The sequence below is a fragment of the Formica exsecta genome, unplaced genomic scaffold, assembly GCF_003651465.1.
Source record: "Formica exsecta isolate Colony F162 unplaced genomic scaffold, ASM365146v1 scaffold920, whole genome shotgun sequence".
NCBI classification, from domain to species: Eukaryota; Metazoa; Arthropoda; class Insecta; order Hymenoptera; family Formicidae; genus Formica; species Formica exsecta.
Window position 1 is genome coordinate 22870 of NW_021853688.1, and position 22086 is coordinate 44955.

A 22086-nucleotide genomic window follows, 5' to 3' on the forward strand; every position below is an offset into this window, starting at 1 on the left:
ATATATATAGGCGTATAATAATATTACACAATTATATACATATTAATATACATTTTGTTAAAAAAATATATTTTTTCTATATTTATTCAAAATCGTAAATCTGCTGATGGCATATATATCTTTTCCTAAAATAATTTTCTTCTATTTAAAAAACATTCCTTCTTTTTGTTCATTTAAAGCCTCAAGCACTTTGGAAAGCCAAGATTTATTTAATTTACTTTATTGGGTATTTAATTGTTAGCATCATATATGTCAATCAAAAATTAATCATATGCGCAAAGTTTTTCTCGATTTTTGTTTATTTCATTAAAAGCGGATATTGCAATTATAAATAAGCTGAAGAAAGAAACTCGATATAATTAATGCCAATCATGCAAATTAATCTATTATTCGTAAAAATAATTAAAAAATGTAGGTATGATAAATAGATACTAAGAATAAATCTACTTCTATGGATAAATATGCAGCAAACTTTGACAAGTAAAGTAGGTACCATGTTATGTTTAATTATCAAGAAATATTCACAAAAAAATTTCATTGATTAGTATTCTCTGTGAACGTTTCAATAATTGCAACATACAAAACTACTAGCCACAAGAGAAAAGATTCCATCACCAGAAATCAGCCTCAAAAAATATTTTCCAAGTTTTCCAGGTACAGTTTTTTTAAGTACTTGCAAATAAAATTTGCTATGTGATATTTCACATTTCTATAATCGCGACCACGTTCATAATAAAGTTGATATGAATTATCACTACAGCTTATTCATATGTCATTTTGTTGCAAAAGATATGTACACGTAATTACAGCGATTAGGATAAATGCTATTCATAAAGGAAACAGGGCTGTGGAAAACAGGCTGTCTCGATAAAAAATATTAACACAAATCGCATTGGAAATCCGATAATATAACTAGGACAACGAAAATGTCGGCGATAGAACGTTTGTCCTGGTTCCTACCTTTAAGCTCGTCAAAGTCTACCAGACTCAGCTGAAGGTTACCTTTCTCTTCCTCCAATAATGCCACTTGATTGCCCAATCTAACAAGTTCCGCATTTGTATCGGATACCTGTACACAACGCACATATTCGTATTTTCATAAATATAAAAATCTGCAGGCGTGTCTATCTTAATTGATTAATATAAATCCCAACAGAGAAAACTGAACAATCGCATTTCTATTAAATGTTCAATAAAATTATTGATAAATTATAAAATTATGTATAAAATGCATATAAAGTAAAAATATATATATAAATTATGTTATTTCTTAATATAATTATAATTTTTAATAATTATATCAATAATTTTTTTTTCTCTTTACCATTATACAAAATCTAGAAATAGAAATATTGTAACACTCTCACCATTTTGAAGTCCTCCAGTTGTTTCTGCAGATTTTTCACTTTACTTCTGTGTTGGGCCTTTAATTTAATCATGCCTTTATTTAAATCCTCCAATTCTTTTGTCAATTTTATCACTATATCATCTTCCTTAGGTATCGTTCGTTCGACTGACAATTTTGCCATCATGTTGTTCTCCGCTTCGAATTCATGCACTTGCTTCTCGAGGTCGATAATCTTGTTGGAATATTCTTCGTTTTTAGATGACAATTCAGTCATTTGTTTCTGCAACTCTGTCTTCGATTCTTCTTTCAGCAATTCGTTCGATTGTTTAAGTTCTTCTATTAAATTTTCAAGCTCTGCTATTCTATTATCTTTTTCGATAATTGCGCCATTACTTTGAACTGATTTCTTAGCAATAATCTTATCCTGCAACTCGGCCACATTTTTTTGCAATTCGTACTTTTCATCGAGAAGCTGTCGATTATTCTGCACTAATTTCTCTATTCTAAATTGTAGATCCTCGACTGCCGGTGTTGTCACTATACCGGCGTCCGATTCTAATTGAAAAATTCTTTCTTTGGCTTTCACCAATTTCACTTCATACTCCCCCAATTGCTGAAGAAGATTATCGTTCTTCAACTTCAATGAGGATTCAATGAGAACGAAATTTTCCTGCATCGACTTCATCGCGTCTTTAGTTTCTGCTAAAGTGTCCATAGTGGAACGCGAGAAATCCGCACTTACTGATTCAGCTATTTTCTGTTCTTTAAGTTGCTCTTCAAATCTAAATATAAAAAATAAATAATTCGAAAAATCTAAAATATTTTAAGACAACTTTAAATAAAAGAAATATTTATCATGATATAAGGTAATAATATTTAACAATTTATATCTTAATATATGTCAATATATAATCAAATTGTATTAGCTAATAAGAAATTATACAATATTTTCTTTATAATTTTGCTTAATAGCGTATATATACAAAACAATTTAAATTTCTACTATCCAATCATCAAAATAGTTTCTTCATTTAATTTGAAATAAATGTTACTTAGTTACTTAATTTCCTAATGCATAATGTATGCATTATTGAAATATATTACCTATTGATTGTATGTTCCATGTCCGATATTTTATTATCTCTTTCTTGCAATTGTTTCAGCAGACTGTTATTCTTATCTTTCAAAGAAGTTTCTATCAGGATAAAATTTTCCTGCATTGTTCGCATTTCGTCTTTTGTATCTTCGAGAGTGTCCAATGTCGTTTTACCCTTCCTAGAAAGATCCGCAGACATGAGAGTCACCGCCTTCGTTTTGGAATCAATCACAGAATCCTTCTCCTTTAAATTTTCTTGAAGGTCCAGAATGGTAGCTTCCAATTCAACAATTTTGCTATTCAAATCCATAATCTTTTTCTCTTTTTCTTGAATGTCCTGAATTTGAACTGATGTCATCACCTTAAATTAAAGCATGAATATATAAACTTTATATATATTATACTTTTATTAATTTTTTTTTAGATATTATTTTCCAAATAGTAATAATTCTTCTTTTTATTATACATATAATAATAATTATAGAGTGATAGATTACATATTGTTAGAGATAAAAAATATATGTTTAAAGAACTATTGTAAAACTTACATCTGAAGTGATCATAAAAGGTCTAATTGGTGTAACAGCCAATTGATCCTTGTGTATTTCCGCTGCTGCTAAATCTGTTTCGTCCAATTGTTGCCTAATAGCTTCCACTTTCTCTTCCATTACTCGTTTTGTTTCCGTTAGTTCCTTATTACGTTGCTCGAACACTTTTCTATTTTCCGCCAATTTTCGTTGAAGTAAAGAAGATTTTGCCTTTGGGGTTTTTGCTTGACTTATATCATCGATTGTATCATCTGTTGTATCCTTCACTGCAGATTCAGTCTTATGTGAATGCACTGTGTCTTTAGATGATGAAGCTCCTTCTTTATTATGACGTGACAGTTTGGCTCTGGATTTGATCTTTGATAATCTTCGTGCATATTCCTTTTTAACACAAAAATAAGAAATATACTTATATATAATCAAACAAGAGAAAATATATATATTTTTTTCTCTTTTGCTTAATCTTTTACAAAATTATATTTCAAAAGAGAAATCTCAAAATACATTACTTTTATAGAGCACCACTTATATCTATATAAGTGGTTACACATTTCCTTTTATTTTTCTTATACTATATCTTCACTATTACATAAATTCGCAAACTTATTATTTTAAACAATTCATCTTTTTAATTAATCTAGTGTTTTTTAATCATTTATTTTTATTAGCCTCTAATTATTTCACAGAAAATTAAAAATCTTGCATCCCATTTTTTGCAACATAAACATTGTTGATTCAGATATTATATGAGCACCATTTATATCTATATAAGTGGTTACACATCTCCTTTTATTTTTCTTATACTATATCTTCACTATATCTTCACTATTACATAAATTCGCAAACTTATTATTTTAAACAATTCATCTTTTTAATTAATCTAGTGTTTTTTAATCATTTATTTTTATTAGCCTCTAATTATTTCACAGAAAAAGTTAATTGCAATTTGTAAGACTCTATACAAAAAATTCAATATGTTGACAAAATTTCAACAGTCAACAAGTATGTAAAATTTGAAACTGATAAAACTCGTACGCATATCATGAATAAATTCCATTAAATCATACCTTATCAACACCAAAACCTTGTAAACCTTGTAAAATATATCTACCATTATTAACAAAAAAAAAAGGAAAAAAAAAAGAAAAAAAAGTGCCTTTCAATTTAAATAATTCAGACAGCTTTCATGATACGCTATGCTCATAGTTCATTTCAACACAATTTGAATTTTTGTCTTATTTGTTACAATTTATACTTCTTTTCTGATTTAGGAAATAAGGAATTGGTTATGCTTATACTGGAAGACACTTTGTATATAAATTAAAGAAACCATTCCTAATTTTTGATAATAATAGCAATAGGCTCAGAGTACTAACAATACTAATTAGAGAAACTGGCAAATAAGAGATCTCAATTTTTTGTTATCTGTGTGTTGTACATGAATAATGGATATTATTAAATCTTTGATCAATTGTACAGTTACTACTTTCAGTAATAAACATGTATTAATAATTTCTACAAACATGAAAATGATACAAAGGTGATAAAAAATAATGTTTTGATGCATTTATTTTAAATTTTCAGAAATAAAGCCAGACAATGTGGTATATTATATAGAAAAAAATGAAGAAATATTATAAAATTATAGTAGTTCAACGTAAACTGCTATACAAATATACATATTAACTTTGTTAAACTCAAGACTCAAATAATCGGATATTAACAATCTAAACATAAAACAATGTAAATTTTTAAGATTATCATTGTAAGCCATTGTCAAATTATATCATTCCTAAATATAAGATGCAAAATTTTTGCGATCGTAGCAAATGATAATCGAAGATAATCGCAGGTATGCAAGTTTCAAAATCCTCGTGCATTGAAATCGAATAACTGTTAAGTATATCCAAACAGATATCCTCGATTTTGCTTGTTGAACACGTAGCAGAGTGACGTAAGCGCGATACGGGGACGCACGTGAAGAAAACGCGAGCGCGCATCCCATGACATATTCGAGAAGAGTCAAAATTGCGATCGGTCTCAGCTGTTCGATCAGGGACGAGAGAACGAGTACGCATCAAACAACTAATTTACATTGTACCTTTTATCTGGCGTTGCTCAAATTGTCAGGAGGGTAATATGTCGTTGCTCATATTTAGGTCGCTCCGTCACCGTTCGCAATTTTCCAACGCTGCAAAGAAACGCGCGTCAAACGCACATACTCCGGCAAGACAGTTTACGGATACACGATTGCCGATAAAATTCTACATAAATCCGTGACGAGAGATCGACTTTTTGTGTGTTATTATCGCCGTGCCATATTTTCACAGCCGGAAATAGTTGGAGCTTGCCGTTTCGCGCGCCACGTCGTGGCGAATGCCGTCATTACGGATAACGAGTTAACGGTGAATTAACGATGATAGATAAAAGTTGCAGGACAGAAACCCTCTTTATCTTTTTTTTTTTTTTTTTTACTCAGCAGTTACAATTATATCTCGACGATGACATAAATTTTATTATTCGATTCGATTTTATCGGAGTATTTAATGTATTCAACTTCTTTTGAAGTCAAAAAATTGAGAGAAAGCATAAACTTGGATACAATATAATAAATTGATAATAATACCTTTATTAGATATTATAATTAACAATAAGTCACATCTAGTAAAATAAAACACATATATACAGGATGTACCATAAAGACTGGATCAATGCTTAAGGGTAAATTTTTGAGATCATTTTAAGATGATTTTTCCTCAACAAAAATATCGAGGCATCAATAATTTCCGTGTTATAAGCGATTTAAAAAGAAGGGCTTTTTACAAACTAAACTTTATAGAGAGTTAAAATCATATTCTTTAGTTCATTTCAGATATAGTATATATTAGTTTACTTTAATAGAGAGAGAGAATTTTAATTTAAGGCTTAGTTACAAAGATATATGATGGAAAAAATTGGAAACTTGCAAAAAATGATGACCTCTCTCAACATTTTCGCTGAGGAAAAATCGTCTCCAAATGATCTCAAAAATTTAATTACTCTTAAACGTTGATCCGGTCTTTACGGTACACCCTGTATATATATATAACAAATAATTGCTGATAAGTTATTAAATTAAAATAAAAGAATTTTAAACTACATATATATATACAGTTTCTTAAAAATTAAATCGTTTTATATTTACATGAAAGTATAAATAGTATCAATAAAAACAATTATTTATTACATATATGTCATGTGTTTCAAGACACACGTTTTTTGAATGTGTGTATTGTTACATTATATGTTTTATGTGTACCGAGAAATGAATATACCAATTTCTTTCCATGTATCAGAAGAGAGAAAGAGAGAAGGAGAATGAGAAAGACACGCCGTGTGCTGAGCGTCGATGCCATGGGACTATGGGACGCAGCGGCGCACTTGCCATTCTCAGCATCTGGTTCGCGTCATCGCCGTCGTCATCGTCGCCGTCGGTGCTATCGACCATCCGCGCGCACCTCGTCGCGCTTGCTCTACGTCGCCGAGCGCTGCGCAGTTTTCCAGTTTGACGTTTGACGTACTGCCGCCGTGTGTGCGACAATGGAGGTACAGCGGCAGTATAAAGGTAGAAAAATCATGCACAATCGCATAAGATATGCATGCATGACAAATCTCTTCGCTGCTTGCTGTACTATTCACGATTATACGTATTCCTTGCATCGATGATACGGTCGTTGATCAACGGCCGACAGAAGGAAGTCGATATTACGTAGATATTATGTTTACGCTTACAATTGGAGGACGTTCATCCATTTACCGCGAAGTCTATGATATCGATATACGAAAAACAGTGCCTTTTCTGCTGCTTCAATCGTACCAGGAAGAACGTCTTCCTGTCGGATAACCTTCGCTAAGCCTTGACTTTCGCTGGCAAAGGAATGACGAGATAGCGCGAGTGTTTTTGCGAACGAGCCATTTTGAGTGTTTTACTATGGATGCATGAATACTATTATAGTTGCATTTTTTTTCCTGACAAAGATCAAAGTTTTTTATATTGATGAGCTGAAACGCAAATTTTCTGCGCGTTCTCCAGTATAAAGTTCTAAATGTTCCCTGTATAAATTTCACTTTACGCCAAATGTTTGTTTCGTTAAAAAAAATTAGGTGCAAGCTTTACGCGCATAAAATTGTTCTCTCGCTAAATTTTAATTTCTTTTGCGAAATCTGAAAAATCGAAGATATGAGAAAAAGAACAACTTTCCGCGAAGAGCGCGGTCTTGCTTTATCCCGCGGAATCTTTATTTATATCGGGATATACATTCGTTTACAAAGAACAATGCAGGGCACTTCCTAAAGCGTGGAAAACGGAGCGTCCACACCGACACGCATTTGATCAATAACGAAATTTTTGTTTTCATCGAGAGATTGACCCGGTTTCTATCCTTTCGGTGAGGTGGAATGTCGTGATGGTATCAAAATATCGATATTTCACAGATGTTTTTGGACGCTTATCCTACGGGAATGAATTTAATTCCGACAATTTATATTTTACGAGGGGAAAAAATTTATAAATGTGCAGTATTGTTTGACTATATTTGGTAAAAAATTTTCTACATTTCATGAAAAAGAATATAATATTAGTTTGCAATTTTATTCTATCAAATGAAAGTAATTACAGCAAGATTTACTCAAGCTCGTTCTTGATATACTGATACCTGTTTATATTAGATCGACCTATACCTATAATTTGATCGATTTTATCCTTTTCGATACTATACATTGTATCACACACATACACTGCTTATGTATTAATTAAATGTAGTATCACGCAATGTATATATATATATATATATATATATATATATATATATATATAAAATACATATTGTGATGTGATATATTCTATTTAAATGTGCAACATAACATTTGAAAAGTAAATATATTCAACTGTATTAAACATTACGAAAATGAGAATATCTTATATAATTTATCTCAATGCTTCAAAATTTAATAGAAACCGGTTTCTATTTCTTTCAATCAAAATAGATCTCTAGCATTAAAATTATTCTCCATAACTATAGTTTTTTAACGAAAAGTGATAAATATTTACGCTCATTTATATGTCAATTCGTACATTTATCATCGCAATCAATATCGTTGCTATCAGTTTACCACATATTTACTCAATGTACATAAGAGGAACTGTAGAGAAACATGGAGGAGCAAAGCTATTCCGATTGACTATAGGGTGAATTTTGATACACGACAATTGCATTTAAATTCTTCTATCTGCGTGATAAAATAAGACGTAAATAATTATATAGTCGAATAGCTGTAGAGGTATAAAAAATATGTCCCTGATGAACGCACTTCTCTTCCAAACTAAAAATATTGCTTAACATAAGTAGCTTTAATATGAGCTCAGATACTTTTTCTCCTAGCAAAACATTCATAAAAGAGTTATAACTGTAATGACCAAGCAATCAGTCATACATAATAATTACTTAATGGATTGCATTTGTCACCATGTTGAAAATTAAATAATTATGAAAATAAACGATGAAAAATGAAAGCTATTAATGGATCTCTCACATTGGATTTATTGCATTAATTTTTTTATATAATATTAGAATTAAATAAATAAATTATGGAAAGAGAGAATTTCTTATTTATTTTATGATTATATACTCTATTTTTTCGTAATAAATGCTCACTTGTATTAAATATAAGAGTAACTTACACATATGTATTTTTCTTCTTACTTTTTGATTCGGCTATTTACTATTTATACCGAACACACGTGTTGCTAGTGGGCGCAAAATCGAATCCACTGATATTGACGTGAGGATCATTATGTGCTATCTACGTATGAGATTGTATCGCATTTCATCTTACTGTGACAGATCACGAATAGTTATCACGAAATGATCCGTGATAGAAATATATAATACATATTTTCACTCTGTTCGAGATAAGAGACAAGGTGAAGGTGATGATTCACAAAGGCAGCAGCCAACAATACGTTTATTCATCCAATGCATTTATCACGTATATTGTCACGTGCAATTACAATATTGTGTCACATTGGGATACGTCAATTAACTCTTCTACATGGCGATATTTGTTTCGAAATAATATTTGAGCTACAAACGCATTGTTATTGACGACTTGTTTTAATTTAAGTAGAGCGCTCTCAACATTTCGCGATATCTTTTAATACGCTTCAAAATTTTTTCATTAAATTGATTATTGATATATTTTCTCTTCTTTCTTTTATTAATCATTTAATATGAAACATTATGTGTATAGATATTACTTGATATACATACATACTTTGCATTATTTGTATTATTTTTGATAAAATTATTTTTTTTAAGTAATTTTGAAACAACAAAATTTTTGCAGACTTATTAAATGTCATTGTCTTTATTCAGCGCGGCGATGTTCAATTGTCTATTCTGTCCTATATACAATATACATGTATATAGGATGGAACTTTATGACCTAAATTATCTTTGTTATACATACAGTTATCGAAAAATGTTTTCAATAAAAAAGCATGCTATAAAAAATTAAATTCATCATATCTTTGTCCTACAACTATAATATTAGAAAACTTGTTGAAAACATTTTTCGCGGTAACTGCATGCATAACAGAGGTAATTTAGGTCATAAAGTTAAGTAGCTCTACTATGTATGTATATACCCTACTTTCCCCAATATCAAGAAAGAGCTATGCCGAAAATATTTAGCATTGAAAGCATAATATCATTTACGTTTGTTGCTAGTGGAAGTATTTGAATTTATGTTGAAATCTAGTCCAAGGTTCATTATTGCTATTTATCGAGAATATAAAGTGTATCGATATCAAAAATATATATCTAAGTCCATTCATATCCCATATATTTAGCATAAAATGTAGTTGATTCTTAGAGATGATTGACATGACATTATATGCCATTTTTGACAGAAATAAAACTGAAATGTCAGCATTAGACAGACATTTCAAGCCTATTAAGGAGGAACTGCACGGATCAACTACGTCAAAAATGAATAAATCTAATACATTTCGAAATTCATGAATTTGACATTACGCAAAGCATGTTTAGCCTTTTAAAATGTAAAATTAGTAATTAATTTATGAGTTAAAGAAAAAAATTTGCCATGTAAAATATAATTTAATCTCAAAATTGTAAATATTATCTTGCATCGAACTAACTTTTTTATAGTGACTGTACACAAAAATCATGAAAATAAAAATTCTAATTATATGGAGCAATCTTGACTTTAACTCACAAAATTAATTATTTTTATATTTTAAAAGGCTAAAAGTGCTTTGTGCATGTGTGCGTGTGTGCATGCGAAATGTCAAATTCATGAATCTTGAAATGTATTAGATTTTATTAACTTTTGACGTATCTGATGTGTCCAGTTCTTCCTTAAATACGAAGTATAAAAATGTGTGGATTCTTTCGGTGTTTATAGCAAAATGCCGTTGTTTTAATAAAAGGATAAAGATATTGAAAAAAAAAATTCGATTACTATGTAGTCACGAAAGAGATATCGATGCCGAAAAGATGGATATCGAGAGCATAACAACAACCTCGGTATACTACCTCCAGGCATCCCTACCCTACTCTCGCAACGTAAACAAAGGAAACTGGAGGCGCCGGGGCGACGGGCAGGGACGCGTTCGTCGTCCGCGGGCCTTTACTGGCGAGTCGTGAAACGTCCGCTGGTCAGTACTGGTCAGATGCAAGTAGTCAGTAGCGGTGAATGATCATCAACGAATACACCGTGTTCGGTTTTGAGCTGCAAGTGTCACGATAGTACCACGATCAGGTCGAGAAACTAGTTGCGCGGTCGTCGTTCGGAACAATGTTTTGGTTAAGAAAAATCTCACGAGCTTGGCAAAAGTCGGAATGCAACACGAAAAGTGAGTGCTAACGTTGTCGATACTCGGTATTAATAGCGGCAGTTTAAAAGACGCATCTCATTGACAGATGCGGATGAATTGTCTGGAGCTAAGGATGCTTCCTTAAAAATTATCACTTAGCTGTTAAAACATAATTTCTTGCTGGAGATATACTCCGCTTGATGCTCTCAAATATTTTAGTCTAAATATTTTTCTTGCTTTAATAAAAAGTGAATCTAACGATAAGTTTTGGATCGATTAAAATCGCCTCAACTTTTTGGGAAGATTTACAAAATCAATTAAAATGTACCCATTAAGTATGTAGAAAACACACACACACGAAACAGCTATATTAATTCACATCATTTATTTATATCAAAACATAATCTGTCGAGAATCATATAAATATCGCGTGAAAAACTAATTTTCTTTTACATATATTCCATCTTTTTTTATTAATGGATTCAAATTTGATGAACGTGTTAAACGGCGAGAATTTTTTTTTTTTTTTTTGGGGGGGGGGGGGGTTGTCATTGAAATGATCAAAGATAATGAAATTCTTTATGTAGAACAATACTAGCATGTTTGTTTTTTTTGCGCGCTTTGTATGTGGTGCAAAGTGCGATCTGGTGAAAGGAATAGATGTGCGTGTGTGTAATGCATTTTTATATGCAACAACTAAGGATCAATTTTTTCTTTAATTTAGATAATGGAAATATTTCTCCGTAAATGTACAATGATCGATAAAATTAAATGTATTACACACAGTGCTGCGCACATAAAAGTTTTTTATTAACTTGAGTCATCTACAAGGTTTATAAAAAGGCAATACGAGACTTTTAAAAAGAATAAAATTCTTATTTCCTCAGTTTTTTTTTTGTTTCATTTACTTATTAATCACTTTCTTATATAACTTCAGTGTCTTCGTTATATTCACAGAATCGATATTTAGATAAAAGTTGAACAAGTTTCTCATCGCACACGGTTTTTCTATTTCTAATATTAGATAAAATAAAGTCAATTTGAAATTAATTCAACATAAGTTCTTATTATCGATTTACGCTTCAAATATTTATTTTTAAAAAAACATTTAATTATCGATATTAAATGTACTTCAATTCTTTATTTGGTTTTTATTAATAAAAAATAGAATTTGTAATTTTGCAATTTAGACTTTGTAATTTAAACTATTAAAATAATAAAAGATTTATAAAGCTCAATAAAAAGAATGATCACAAAATAACATCGTCATGCTAATATCTTGACTCGCACATGACTTGATTGCAAAGAGATTATGTAGTGTCTCCAGAATAGCTATGTGCAATCATTTTTGAATTATTACATAAATACGTTATCGTTTTGATTAATACTTTAATTTTATCTTTGCTGCGAAAAAGCTAGGCATTATTAAAGTCTAATATAAGACCAAATTCATAGTCAGATTCTCGCGATTCGATTCGATTAATATGTATTTCGAAATTCGATGTAGACAATAAATAAATAAATAACACTAAGACGTATTAAAATATGAATAACACGAATAGCAAGTGCTTGTGTACTCAAAGAGATCATTGCATGAGTCAAATATAACGATATCACTTATCAATAAATATACGATGTGTTGTTTTGTTGAGAAGCACCACCAATCATCAAACCAGCATCGAAATAACTGCTTATTGATAAGTTGTACCATTACATTTGCTTCGTATATTTTGATCTTTTTTGATTCATAGCTTATATATATATTAAATACTAAATATAGCATTTTGCAGGTTTCGTAAGATAGAACCTAATTACATAACTAGTAATATAAATGGGCGAATTAAAGAAAGTGCGCAGCACAAAAGAACCAAATCAGCGCAGTTGGAATCATTTAAGCCTTGTACGGCATAATTCATGAGAATGAAATTACGTCATTCTGTTTACAAAATCACAATTTGTCAATTATCATGTTATCTATAAAATATATTCTCCGATTCAACAAATTATTGGAAAAATCATAATGTGCAAAAATTTTCATATTTTATCGAAGAATAAATTGATTGAATGTAAAATAAGATAATCGTAAATATATAATTATCAAGTAATTAGACTTTTTAAAAAAATATATATATATACATATACATACATATTATAATATAGACACAATAGCGTACAATTAGATACAATACTAAAATCGCGCATAACAATTAATTTGAATTAGTTACTGTAAATATATTATGTCATTGAAAACGTTTTCTTGTTCGTTTATGACTGAATTAGTTTTTTATACAAAATCTAGAAAGATCTATCTGTAGAGAAGGGGAGAGAGAGAGAGAGAATATCTATATATTTTAACGTTATCGCCACTGCTTCTACTAATTTTTTAAATCGGTTTAATATCGATCTTTTTTTAATAAAGATTTAAAGTACAGCGTCAGTTTACAAATTTTTAATTAAAAATTTAATTTTTTAATAATTTTAAGATTAAACTTGATAATTACAATCTTGTTAGAAAATAGTCTATTTTTGTATCTATAAAATTTGAATTGCTAAAATCTTTTAATTTTCTATTGTATGTATAATTTTTGATATTATATTTTGAAGAGAGCAATATCTGTTGGCTATATGGGGAGTAAAACTTTTACGCTTTTTTTATATCAACTTCCATTTATCGCGAATTATAACGAGAGCCAGTCTCGAAATGACTTTATAATCTGGCCGATGAACAAGGCTCGCCTCGTTCTTTGAAAATTGAATCGCGTTTACGTCGTTGTTAAACATCTGACAAGATGTTAAACGGATTTTACGAATATGAAGTGGCGATTGAAAATTTCCGCTTTTGCTATACACCTGGCTGCCAAGCCGAGCATTTGTCGGACACTGCCGATGAATACTGATTTGTCTTATGTAATGGAATAATCATTGAACGGTCATTTCGCGCAATTCCATCATTTTCATTGCGTTATTATGAGCACTCTAATAAAATACACGGACGTATACTGTGATAAATATGCGATTTGTTAGGAAAAATAATTCTTAAATTCTTAAATAATTCTTAAATAAATCTTTAAATTGCATTGAAAAGTCCAAAAGTTTATCTTTTTCGCGACTCAAAAATCCAGTACCTCCGTTCAAGTTAGTTAGTCCTATCCCTCCTTCTAAATAAAAACTTTAGCAAACATATTAACATCATTAAGCAGCTATTTACATACGTATGTTATATATATAAAATCTGAAATATAATATACAGGATGCCCCAGATCTGCATATCCAAACTGAAAGGGTGAATTTAGCACGCCAAAACAAGAAATTTTTCTATTTGGCACTTTGGTCATATCTTAAAAATAGCACTTCCCCAAATCAAAATTTAATAAAAATGGGGTGTTGCCATTTTTACCAAATTCAGGTATTAAAGGCATAAAAATCATTACGCAAACGATAAGAATTACGTTTTGATTATACAATTTGATTATAAAACATAATTCTTATTATTTGATATTTAATAATGATAATAATGATATTTTACGCCTTTAGTATACCTGAATTTGGAAAAATAGCAACATCCCATTCTTATTAAATTTTGATTTGGGAAAGCGCTATTTTTAAAATTTAACCAAAGTGCCAAGAAGAAAAGTTTCTTATTTTGGCGTGCTAAATTTACCCTTTAGTTTGGACATGCAGATCTGGGACACCCTACATATAATATATAATATCCTAAATTTATTCAGAATTTGTCATAATTTGTACATTTTTATGTTTTATCGCTTTAATAGTCCCAATAGCTAAGATAATCGTTTTTACAATTAATTCACTATTTGCAGCAACTTCCGCTATCGGCGATGCATCGAAAAATCAAACTCCGCCGACGCTTCTTTCGAGTTTGAGAAGCGTACTCTTCGTTATCGGAACTGTAGTGATTGGATTTGCTGCCTTTTGCAATTCTCTGACATGGTAATGTACATGCAATTGCAAATTAATACAAATTGCATTGTATCATATTTGTTTTACTTTAGGAATTTCTTAGGAATAAACAAAGTTTATTTTTATCAAACTTTTCATATTTTTAGCTCATTATTTTTTCAATTTTTATTTTTAATTAGCCAAATTTTATTAGATTTGTTTTCTCTCTTTTCTTGAACACTTGTTGCTCTCTCACTATTTCATGTTTTCATTTGACCACTCATACATATAAAAAAAGTGATATATTAATAAGCATGAATTTTTACGATTTTGAAAACGATCGCATTTCGATTCGCGCAATCCGATTAAAGAAATTGCAAAATAACAAGTTAAAGCTTGTTATGTAATATCGATAACTCGCATAATCTAATAAAACATGCAGAAAAATAAGAAACTAACTGCTCGCCTGCTTAATAAAATGTTATTTATAATATTTTATGACTGGATAAAAAAATTCGCGTGAAAAGGTTATCTCTTTTTGTACAGAATTAAATAAATTATCAACTATGTTATTCGTAATTCATAATTTATTACATAATTTCTTTAGATTTTGTTAACTAAACAAAATTTCAGGCATTTACAAAGATTCTGGGGTGCATCTGGCGACTTCTGGCAAGCTCAGTGGGACAAAATTTTGGATAAATTTGGAGATGATCCTGTGACACTATGGGTTTACGGTAAGTTCCAAAAAGATATTACTTTTTAGAAATTCGAAAATAGTAACAAATCCATGTTGCGCTTTTTATACAATTAAGAAAAATAAATAAATAATTTATATCAGAATACATTGTTAATTTTAATAACAGATTTCTCGATTAATTTTTGGCATTTTCTAATCGGAAACTTTAACCAATAACGGTTTTTGTCATTAATATCAATATTGGAAATTTTATAATGACGTCGTGTATATATTTATAATATTTGCTACATCTTCTATCTTAACTGCACCATCTGCTGTTTCACACATCCTAGTTAATAAATTTATGTAATCATGAATATCGCGTGAACTCGCTGAACGTTGAATGTTATTTATCATGTCTTATTACTGTATTGTAGGATCCTTATCTTTGATGATCGTGGTTTATTGGGTGGTCGGAGGAATTTACACCATCCTAGATATCACCAATCGACCAGCGGCGCTGCGTAGATACAAAATACAGCCCGGTACGAATGAACCAGTGGACAAGAGGGAGTTATGCAAAGTGATTGCTCAAGTACTGTTCAATCAGATCGTCGTCGGCTTTCCCATTATGTATCTCGGCTATTATTTCATGGAATGGCGCGGTTATCCCCCGGTACGCGAGCTGCCGACTTTCCACTGGGTACTCACCGAGATTGCGATTCACATATTATGCGAAGAGATTGGCTTTTATTATTCACACAGGTATTTTCTATCTAAAAATCAAAAAAATTAATACTCTATATTGACTTCGATAAATATTATGAAAAGAAATTTATTCTCGGAACGTCAATTTTGTCGATTATTATTGGAAGTAATGTCTGGCCAAACACGTAAAAAATATTGAAATAGGTAGAATCAAGTATAGAATTAAAAAACTTATATATGATAAACATCATCTAACGTCAATTAACGTCGACATTGACACGAATCATCACGTCTAAAAAAAGTTTATGATATGTGTACATAAAATCGAGTAAAGAGAGATACAGATGTGCTTAGCAGATAAAATGAACAAACTTATACATTTTGCCATTATCTACCACAATAACAGATTATCTTCATGTAATTATAAATAAATGTTTGTACAATTTTGTTGTAAGAGTAAGTCAAACAATTGAGTATTTCTGCGAAGTGTGACACAGAATATATTATGCACGATATGCAGTTAAAAATTAAGGCGACAGATCATTATTGCATATTTTTGACTTGTACATATACATATAGAGAAATCACGATTAGTTCTATAATTTTTATATAGACAAATTTATATTTTGTATGCACAGATGAATTTTTACATAATGAAAAAATATTTTTCATTAGCTTTTCTTTATATTTTTTCTTAATACAATTTATCACATTAATACAATTTATAAAATATGTGAATAACATAATAGCATATTGAAACAGATTTCTTACATCATATGTATATAGTTTTAGCTCTTTTATTTAAACTATTCTAAACGCAAAACGATTAAAATGATATTTATTAACGAATGTAAATTTGTGCGAACTGATTTAAGTATGTAAACATAGCCATAGACATTTTATATTCTTCAAGTATCATTTGCTGCTATTGAATTATTTTGCAGATTCCTCCATAAGCGCTCCTTGTACAAATATATACATAAGCAGCATCACGAATGGACTGCGCCCATAGCCGTCACCGCTATGTATTGCCATCCACTGGAGAATATTGGTTCGAATCTACTTCCGCCTTTCTTGGGTGTATTCATCATGGGCTCCCACGTGGCTACCGCCTGGATTTGGTTCTCGCTCGCGATCCTTTCGACGTTAAACGCACACTCTGGCTATCATTTACCGTTCTTCCCCTCTCCAGAGGCGCACGATTTTCATCACTTAAAGTAATGTGGATCTCATCAAAATTCTTGTAATTTTAGTTCACATTAAAACGATCTACTATAATAAAAATCTTTAATAAACTGATTTCATACAGTAAAATATGGTTAAAAATATATAAAAGAACGATTTTGAGTGATAATGATATAATACATTAATATATAGGAATTGTAAATATATATTAGCTTTAATTTTCGAAAAAAAAACCATTTTATTATATATATATAATCTTTATAAGCAAACAATAAGTCTGAAACACTGTGTCTTCTCTTATATAAAATTACTTTTATTTTTAAACCTATTTCTATCAAAATTCTATATCATGTCGCATATCGTAACGTTTGTTTTAAGTTTTGTATGAAGAATCAAAATTTATAGTTGCTGTTTAAATGAATTTTCAGGTTCAATCAATGCTACGGTGTACTCGGCGTTTTGGATCGCATTCACGGCACCGACACGCAATTTCGCAATTCACGAAATTATGTGCGTCACATAATGATGCTTAGTCTCATACCGCCTAGGGAAGCTTTCCCAGATGAGGCAAAGTACAAGTCAAAGTAGAGGGATTTTTTGGCGGCTCTGAAAGTTACAGATAATTTTCAAAAAGAGGAATTTTCCGCGTGCTGGGTGCAATATTCGCAACGGTAACCGGGTTCGAGAACGACAGATCGTGAACATAATCGATCTCGTCCAGCTAGTGGTACAACTAAAAAGCTTCTTCTGTAAAATTAATTTCAACAAATGTACGATCTTGATCAATCTTTTAACCGATATTACTAAGTTATTTTTCTCCGATAAAAGGAGTTTGTAATACTTGAATTCACATTTATATTCGTAATATCATATATTCTCGTACATTTTATTAAAAATAAAAAAGTGCCATATCTTTTAATATTAAATATCTGGATATACTATTTTCTTCTTCAATTATTCTTTTTATTGCTTTCTCCAATTTATTCATTTTTATGCCAAAATGTCGGATCTTTTTAGGATTTATTCAATGTATTAGGTAGTATGTTTCTTGCTGGACTGCGTCGCTCGAGGAACTCGGCTATCCGCTGATCTGTATAGCGATAATGATTGTATATATAAATGTCAAGGTTGGACTGAATAGAGAAAGTAGTGAGAAGTTTCATGAAAATATAAAACATGAAAAATGTATTTATATCTTTAAAATATCGATAGAAAAAAAATTGATAACACAAAAGCGCTTCTAATTTACGTTGGGAGCAACAAAATGAAATTTCCATTATCTGAATATTTATTAGGTTCAATTTTAATAGACATCTTTTTTTAGTAAATTTTTTAATTTTCAGATTTATTCACGCAAAATTTATATTATAAATTTAGTAATTATATTTTTAAAATTATATACACACGTGACAAATACGAGGATTCCCAATAATTACTAAAATTTTTCTTTCAGTTCAACCTGGGCGCCATATTCGTACATCTTTTCTATAATATTTTTAGCATTAATGTTAAAAAAGATGTGTATTTAAGCTGTACATTCATGCACAACTATATATATTCTTATATTATATCTAGTAGCGTGATATTTTAGTGAATGATATAATGAATTGATAAATCAGATGCACATATGTACACTTTTAAAACACATCTTCAATAATCCTAATCGGAGACAGACAACAATTTACTTTTTTAAAGATAAAAAAAATTAAATAAAAACATGAAAATAAAATATCTGCATCATTGTTTTGTATGAAAGTACTGTTTTTAAATTTCCATTACAATTAATATTTGAAATCAAGATATTATATTTGCAGTACTTTTAATCATATTGGCATTGCAGTGGAAACATCAGAATGAATAATATTTCGGACATAATTGCTATTTTTATATTTAGTTCCATAATACAAATATTAGCCAGTCTTGAAATTACTCTTTAAGACGAGATCTAAGCAACTGTACTTCTTTAGAATAAGTATAACCTGTATGGTTGGAACAAAATGTTTAGCGATCTAGATTCCTTACATGGAGTACAATTGAAATATACTCTAATGATTATATAGAAATAAATATATATATTAACACTGATAATTTTTTATCTAACAATGAGTGTTTGTTATAAAATATTTACATAACATTCTGTATTTTTCCTGCGAAAAAGAACTCTATTTATTAGAATTGAATAAAAAACGAAAATATACATTTGTCTTATTTCACTAATTTTATTGAACAATTTTCAATTTTATTTCACAATGTTTCATATATCGCAGTATTTCTACTAAAATCTTAAAACTTCAAATAAGTACAGAAGAAAATGGAAAATAATGATAATTTGAAATCACATTAAATTAACAGAGATTAGTAAGAAACAAATTGGAGATTAATGTCTAACTGTGCAAATAAGTGTACACATATGTAAAGTTCTCTTTCTGCATTGTGATTCTCATCGAGTATACATATATAAGGCTCATAATTAATATGTATAATAATATTACTGAATTTATGTATCATGACAAGCTTATTAATAAAATCTTTACAAATATCATTTCCTTTCTTTCTCTCTATATCTTTGTAATATTCTTACAATATATATTGTTTTGATGGGTTAATGAGCAATATAACAACATATAGCTTGCAAGTATATATATTTTATAATATGAATATTTTTTTTTTTTTTTTTACATAGTACAAAAATAATTATTATTTTATTGCTTTCCCTTATGTATTTGACAAAATATATATTTCAAAGGTCTAAAAAATGCAATCTTATTTCCAAAAATCACAATCTCAAAAAGTCTTACATAGATTGAATAATTCCGCAAATCATTTTTTATCATATTTACATAGCAAGACAAATATTTCATGCTGTTTTCTTTTATTTTCTATGTGTGTGACAATTGTGGATAAAATATCCTACACTAGTTGAACAGATTAGAGATTTTTAAAACATCCCACAAAGAAAAATGCTGCATTATAAATATAATATAAAAAATACAAATAATAAACACGATATATTACACGAATTGAGTAATTCTTTGGTAAAAATTTGTGTAAATTATCGCATCTCAAATATATATGTCAAACATATCTTACAAATAATGGCTCTTATGGAAAGAATGGCATGAATATTATTCATTGAGAGAGCACTTTCAAAACATAATATCTTTTTATCTTGCAAATCGAGGACACAAGATTCCTATAAAATTCATGGCTCTGTAGAAATTAAGATTGCTATTATTATTGTCAGATTTCGCAATTGAAACAATTATGTTAAATTTTTTTAAAAGATGCTATAAAAAGTACTTCTAAAGTCATTGTTTCGATGTCTTTGACAAAATATGTCTTTGTTTTTCTATATATATAATCTCAAAAATAAACAACATATCAATTACCATGTAATAAATTATAAAATTTTCATTATCTCACTATTAAGGCAATAGTATAATAAAGAAACTATATAGCAAGTTTGGACACTTTAGCGTAGCTAAAGTTCAGCTAGAGTTCAGACATTATAATATTATAAATAGTATAATATATCTTCCTATACATTGATAAGTGCATAGTAAAATGTCAAACCCTTTGATATATTCGAATAATAGATATTGTCGTTTTAGATATTATTATGTAAGAAGGAACCAATGCTAAGTGTCATACTTGGTTGTTTTGAGAGAATATGTACAAATTTACATTTATGGAAGAATATAGAAATTGATGATTGAATTTCCTGTTGCATAACTACACACCCATTTACTCGCGTGAAATGAACATTTTCTCATACGCGACTTTCAATCATTGTACATTCCATCAATCAGAAAATCCATCCTTCGGTAGTGTCTCTTATCCCAGCAATCTCGACCGCGTCTGTACAATACAAAAATAGCAGCACCCAGTATTGGTAAAGCAATGATCGTTATAATGACCGGAACGATATAGTCGATTTTTCTCGGCATACCCAGTGGAGGGTTTTTTGTTCGTAAGGGCAATCTAGATTCATTCGGTTCCGGCCCGTCAACGGTTGTCACTGTCGGTTTAGGTTTCGGTATGTGTTTCTCAATATGCGAGGAATTTGGCATTATTGTATGATTTACAGCCCCTATGTGAAATGTAGTTATATTTGTTGGTATTAAACTTGTAGTAAAATAACTGGAATTCATACTGCGATTTAAGCTGTTATTGATATGCGAATTGGTGACATTTAATTTCAGAGTAACAATGGTGGAAGTTTCAAATTGACTATTGACATGAGCAGTTTCAGTGGAGACAGTTTCTATCACAGGTTTTGTATTCTCTAAAGTGGTCTGATTAAGTGATATATTTGTCATCTGTGGATCCATATTCTGATCTACACCTTTTCTCGGCTTTATCTTCTCCTTCCTTGTGACCACTGAAGAACTGTCATTTTTCTCTTTAGGCATATTCTTTCTTGCTTTGGATTCATCAAGCTTGTTTAATTTATTATCAGTACTTATGTTTGCATGTGGAATAATTGTGGATATTGATATAGATCCTCCTCCTTCCATGGCAGCCATCCATGGTGTAGACTGCAACTAAAAATATGTATACTTTACTGTTTTATACAATTTTATTCATATGATTCCTCTTTTATATATACGTACATATATACATACATACATACACACTTCTATATATATATATATATATATATATATATATATATATATATATATATACATATAATAAAGAGAGAATAATCTCTGTTTTCATTAAATAAATCGACTCCGATAAATC

The 22086-nt window shown here is 29.8% G+C and overlaps 3 protein-coding genes across 5 annotated transcripts in view; 1 reads left to right on the forward strand and 2 right to left on the reverse strand.

Annotated features, from left to right (window-relative positions):
* LOC115245163 (protein lava lamp-like) overlaps positions 1-4106 on the reverse strand; it is a 16368-nt gene extending 12262 nt beyond the window's left edge. Inside the window, 5 exon segments of the mRNA XM_029823315.1 lie at positions 961-1069; positions 1368-2130; positions 2453-2805; positions 2993-3413; positions 4060-4106. Of these exon segments, the coding sequence (XP_029679175.1) occupies positions 961-1069; positions 1368-2130; positions 2453-2805; positions 2993-3413; positions 4060-4106 (1693 nt within the window).
* Positions 4107-6433: 2327 nt separating this feature from the next.
* On the forward strand, positions 6434-19882 carry LOC115245161 (fatty acid hydroxylase domain-containing protein 2). 2 transcript variants are annotated; one of them, XM_029823312.1, is made up of 6 exons: positions 6434-6596; positions 14690-14819; positions 15402-15505; positions 15885-16212; positions 17100-17372; positions 17769-19882. In XM_029823312.1, exons 1-6 carry the CDS (start codon positions 6572-6574, stop codon positions 17926-17928), a joined length of 1020 nt encoding a protein of 339 aa, XP_029679172.1. In that variant the 5' UTR covers positions 6434-6571; the 3' UTR covers positions 17929-19882. The 2 variants fall into 2 exon arrangements, with proteins under 2 accessions (XP_029679172.1, XP_029679171.1); XM_029823311.1 differs by lacking the exon at positions 6434-6596 and adding an exon at positions 10672-10907.
* A 118-nt stretch (positions 19883-20000) lies between these two features.
* The window catches only part of LOC115245162, a 3182-nt gene continuing 1096 nt past the window's right edge, over positions 20001-22086 (reverse strand). The window contains exon 2 of one of the 2 annotated variants that reach the window (XM_029823314.1): positions 20001-21878. In XM_029823314.1, coding sequence (XP_029679174.1) covers positions 21123-21878 — 756 coding nt within the window. In that variant the 3' untranslated portion in view covers positions 20001-21122. Of the gene's footprint in view, positions 21885-22086 lie in introns of both variants that reach the window. The other variant, XM_029823313.1, reaches the window with a different exon arrangement.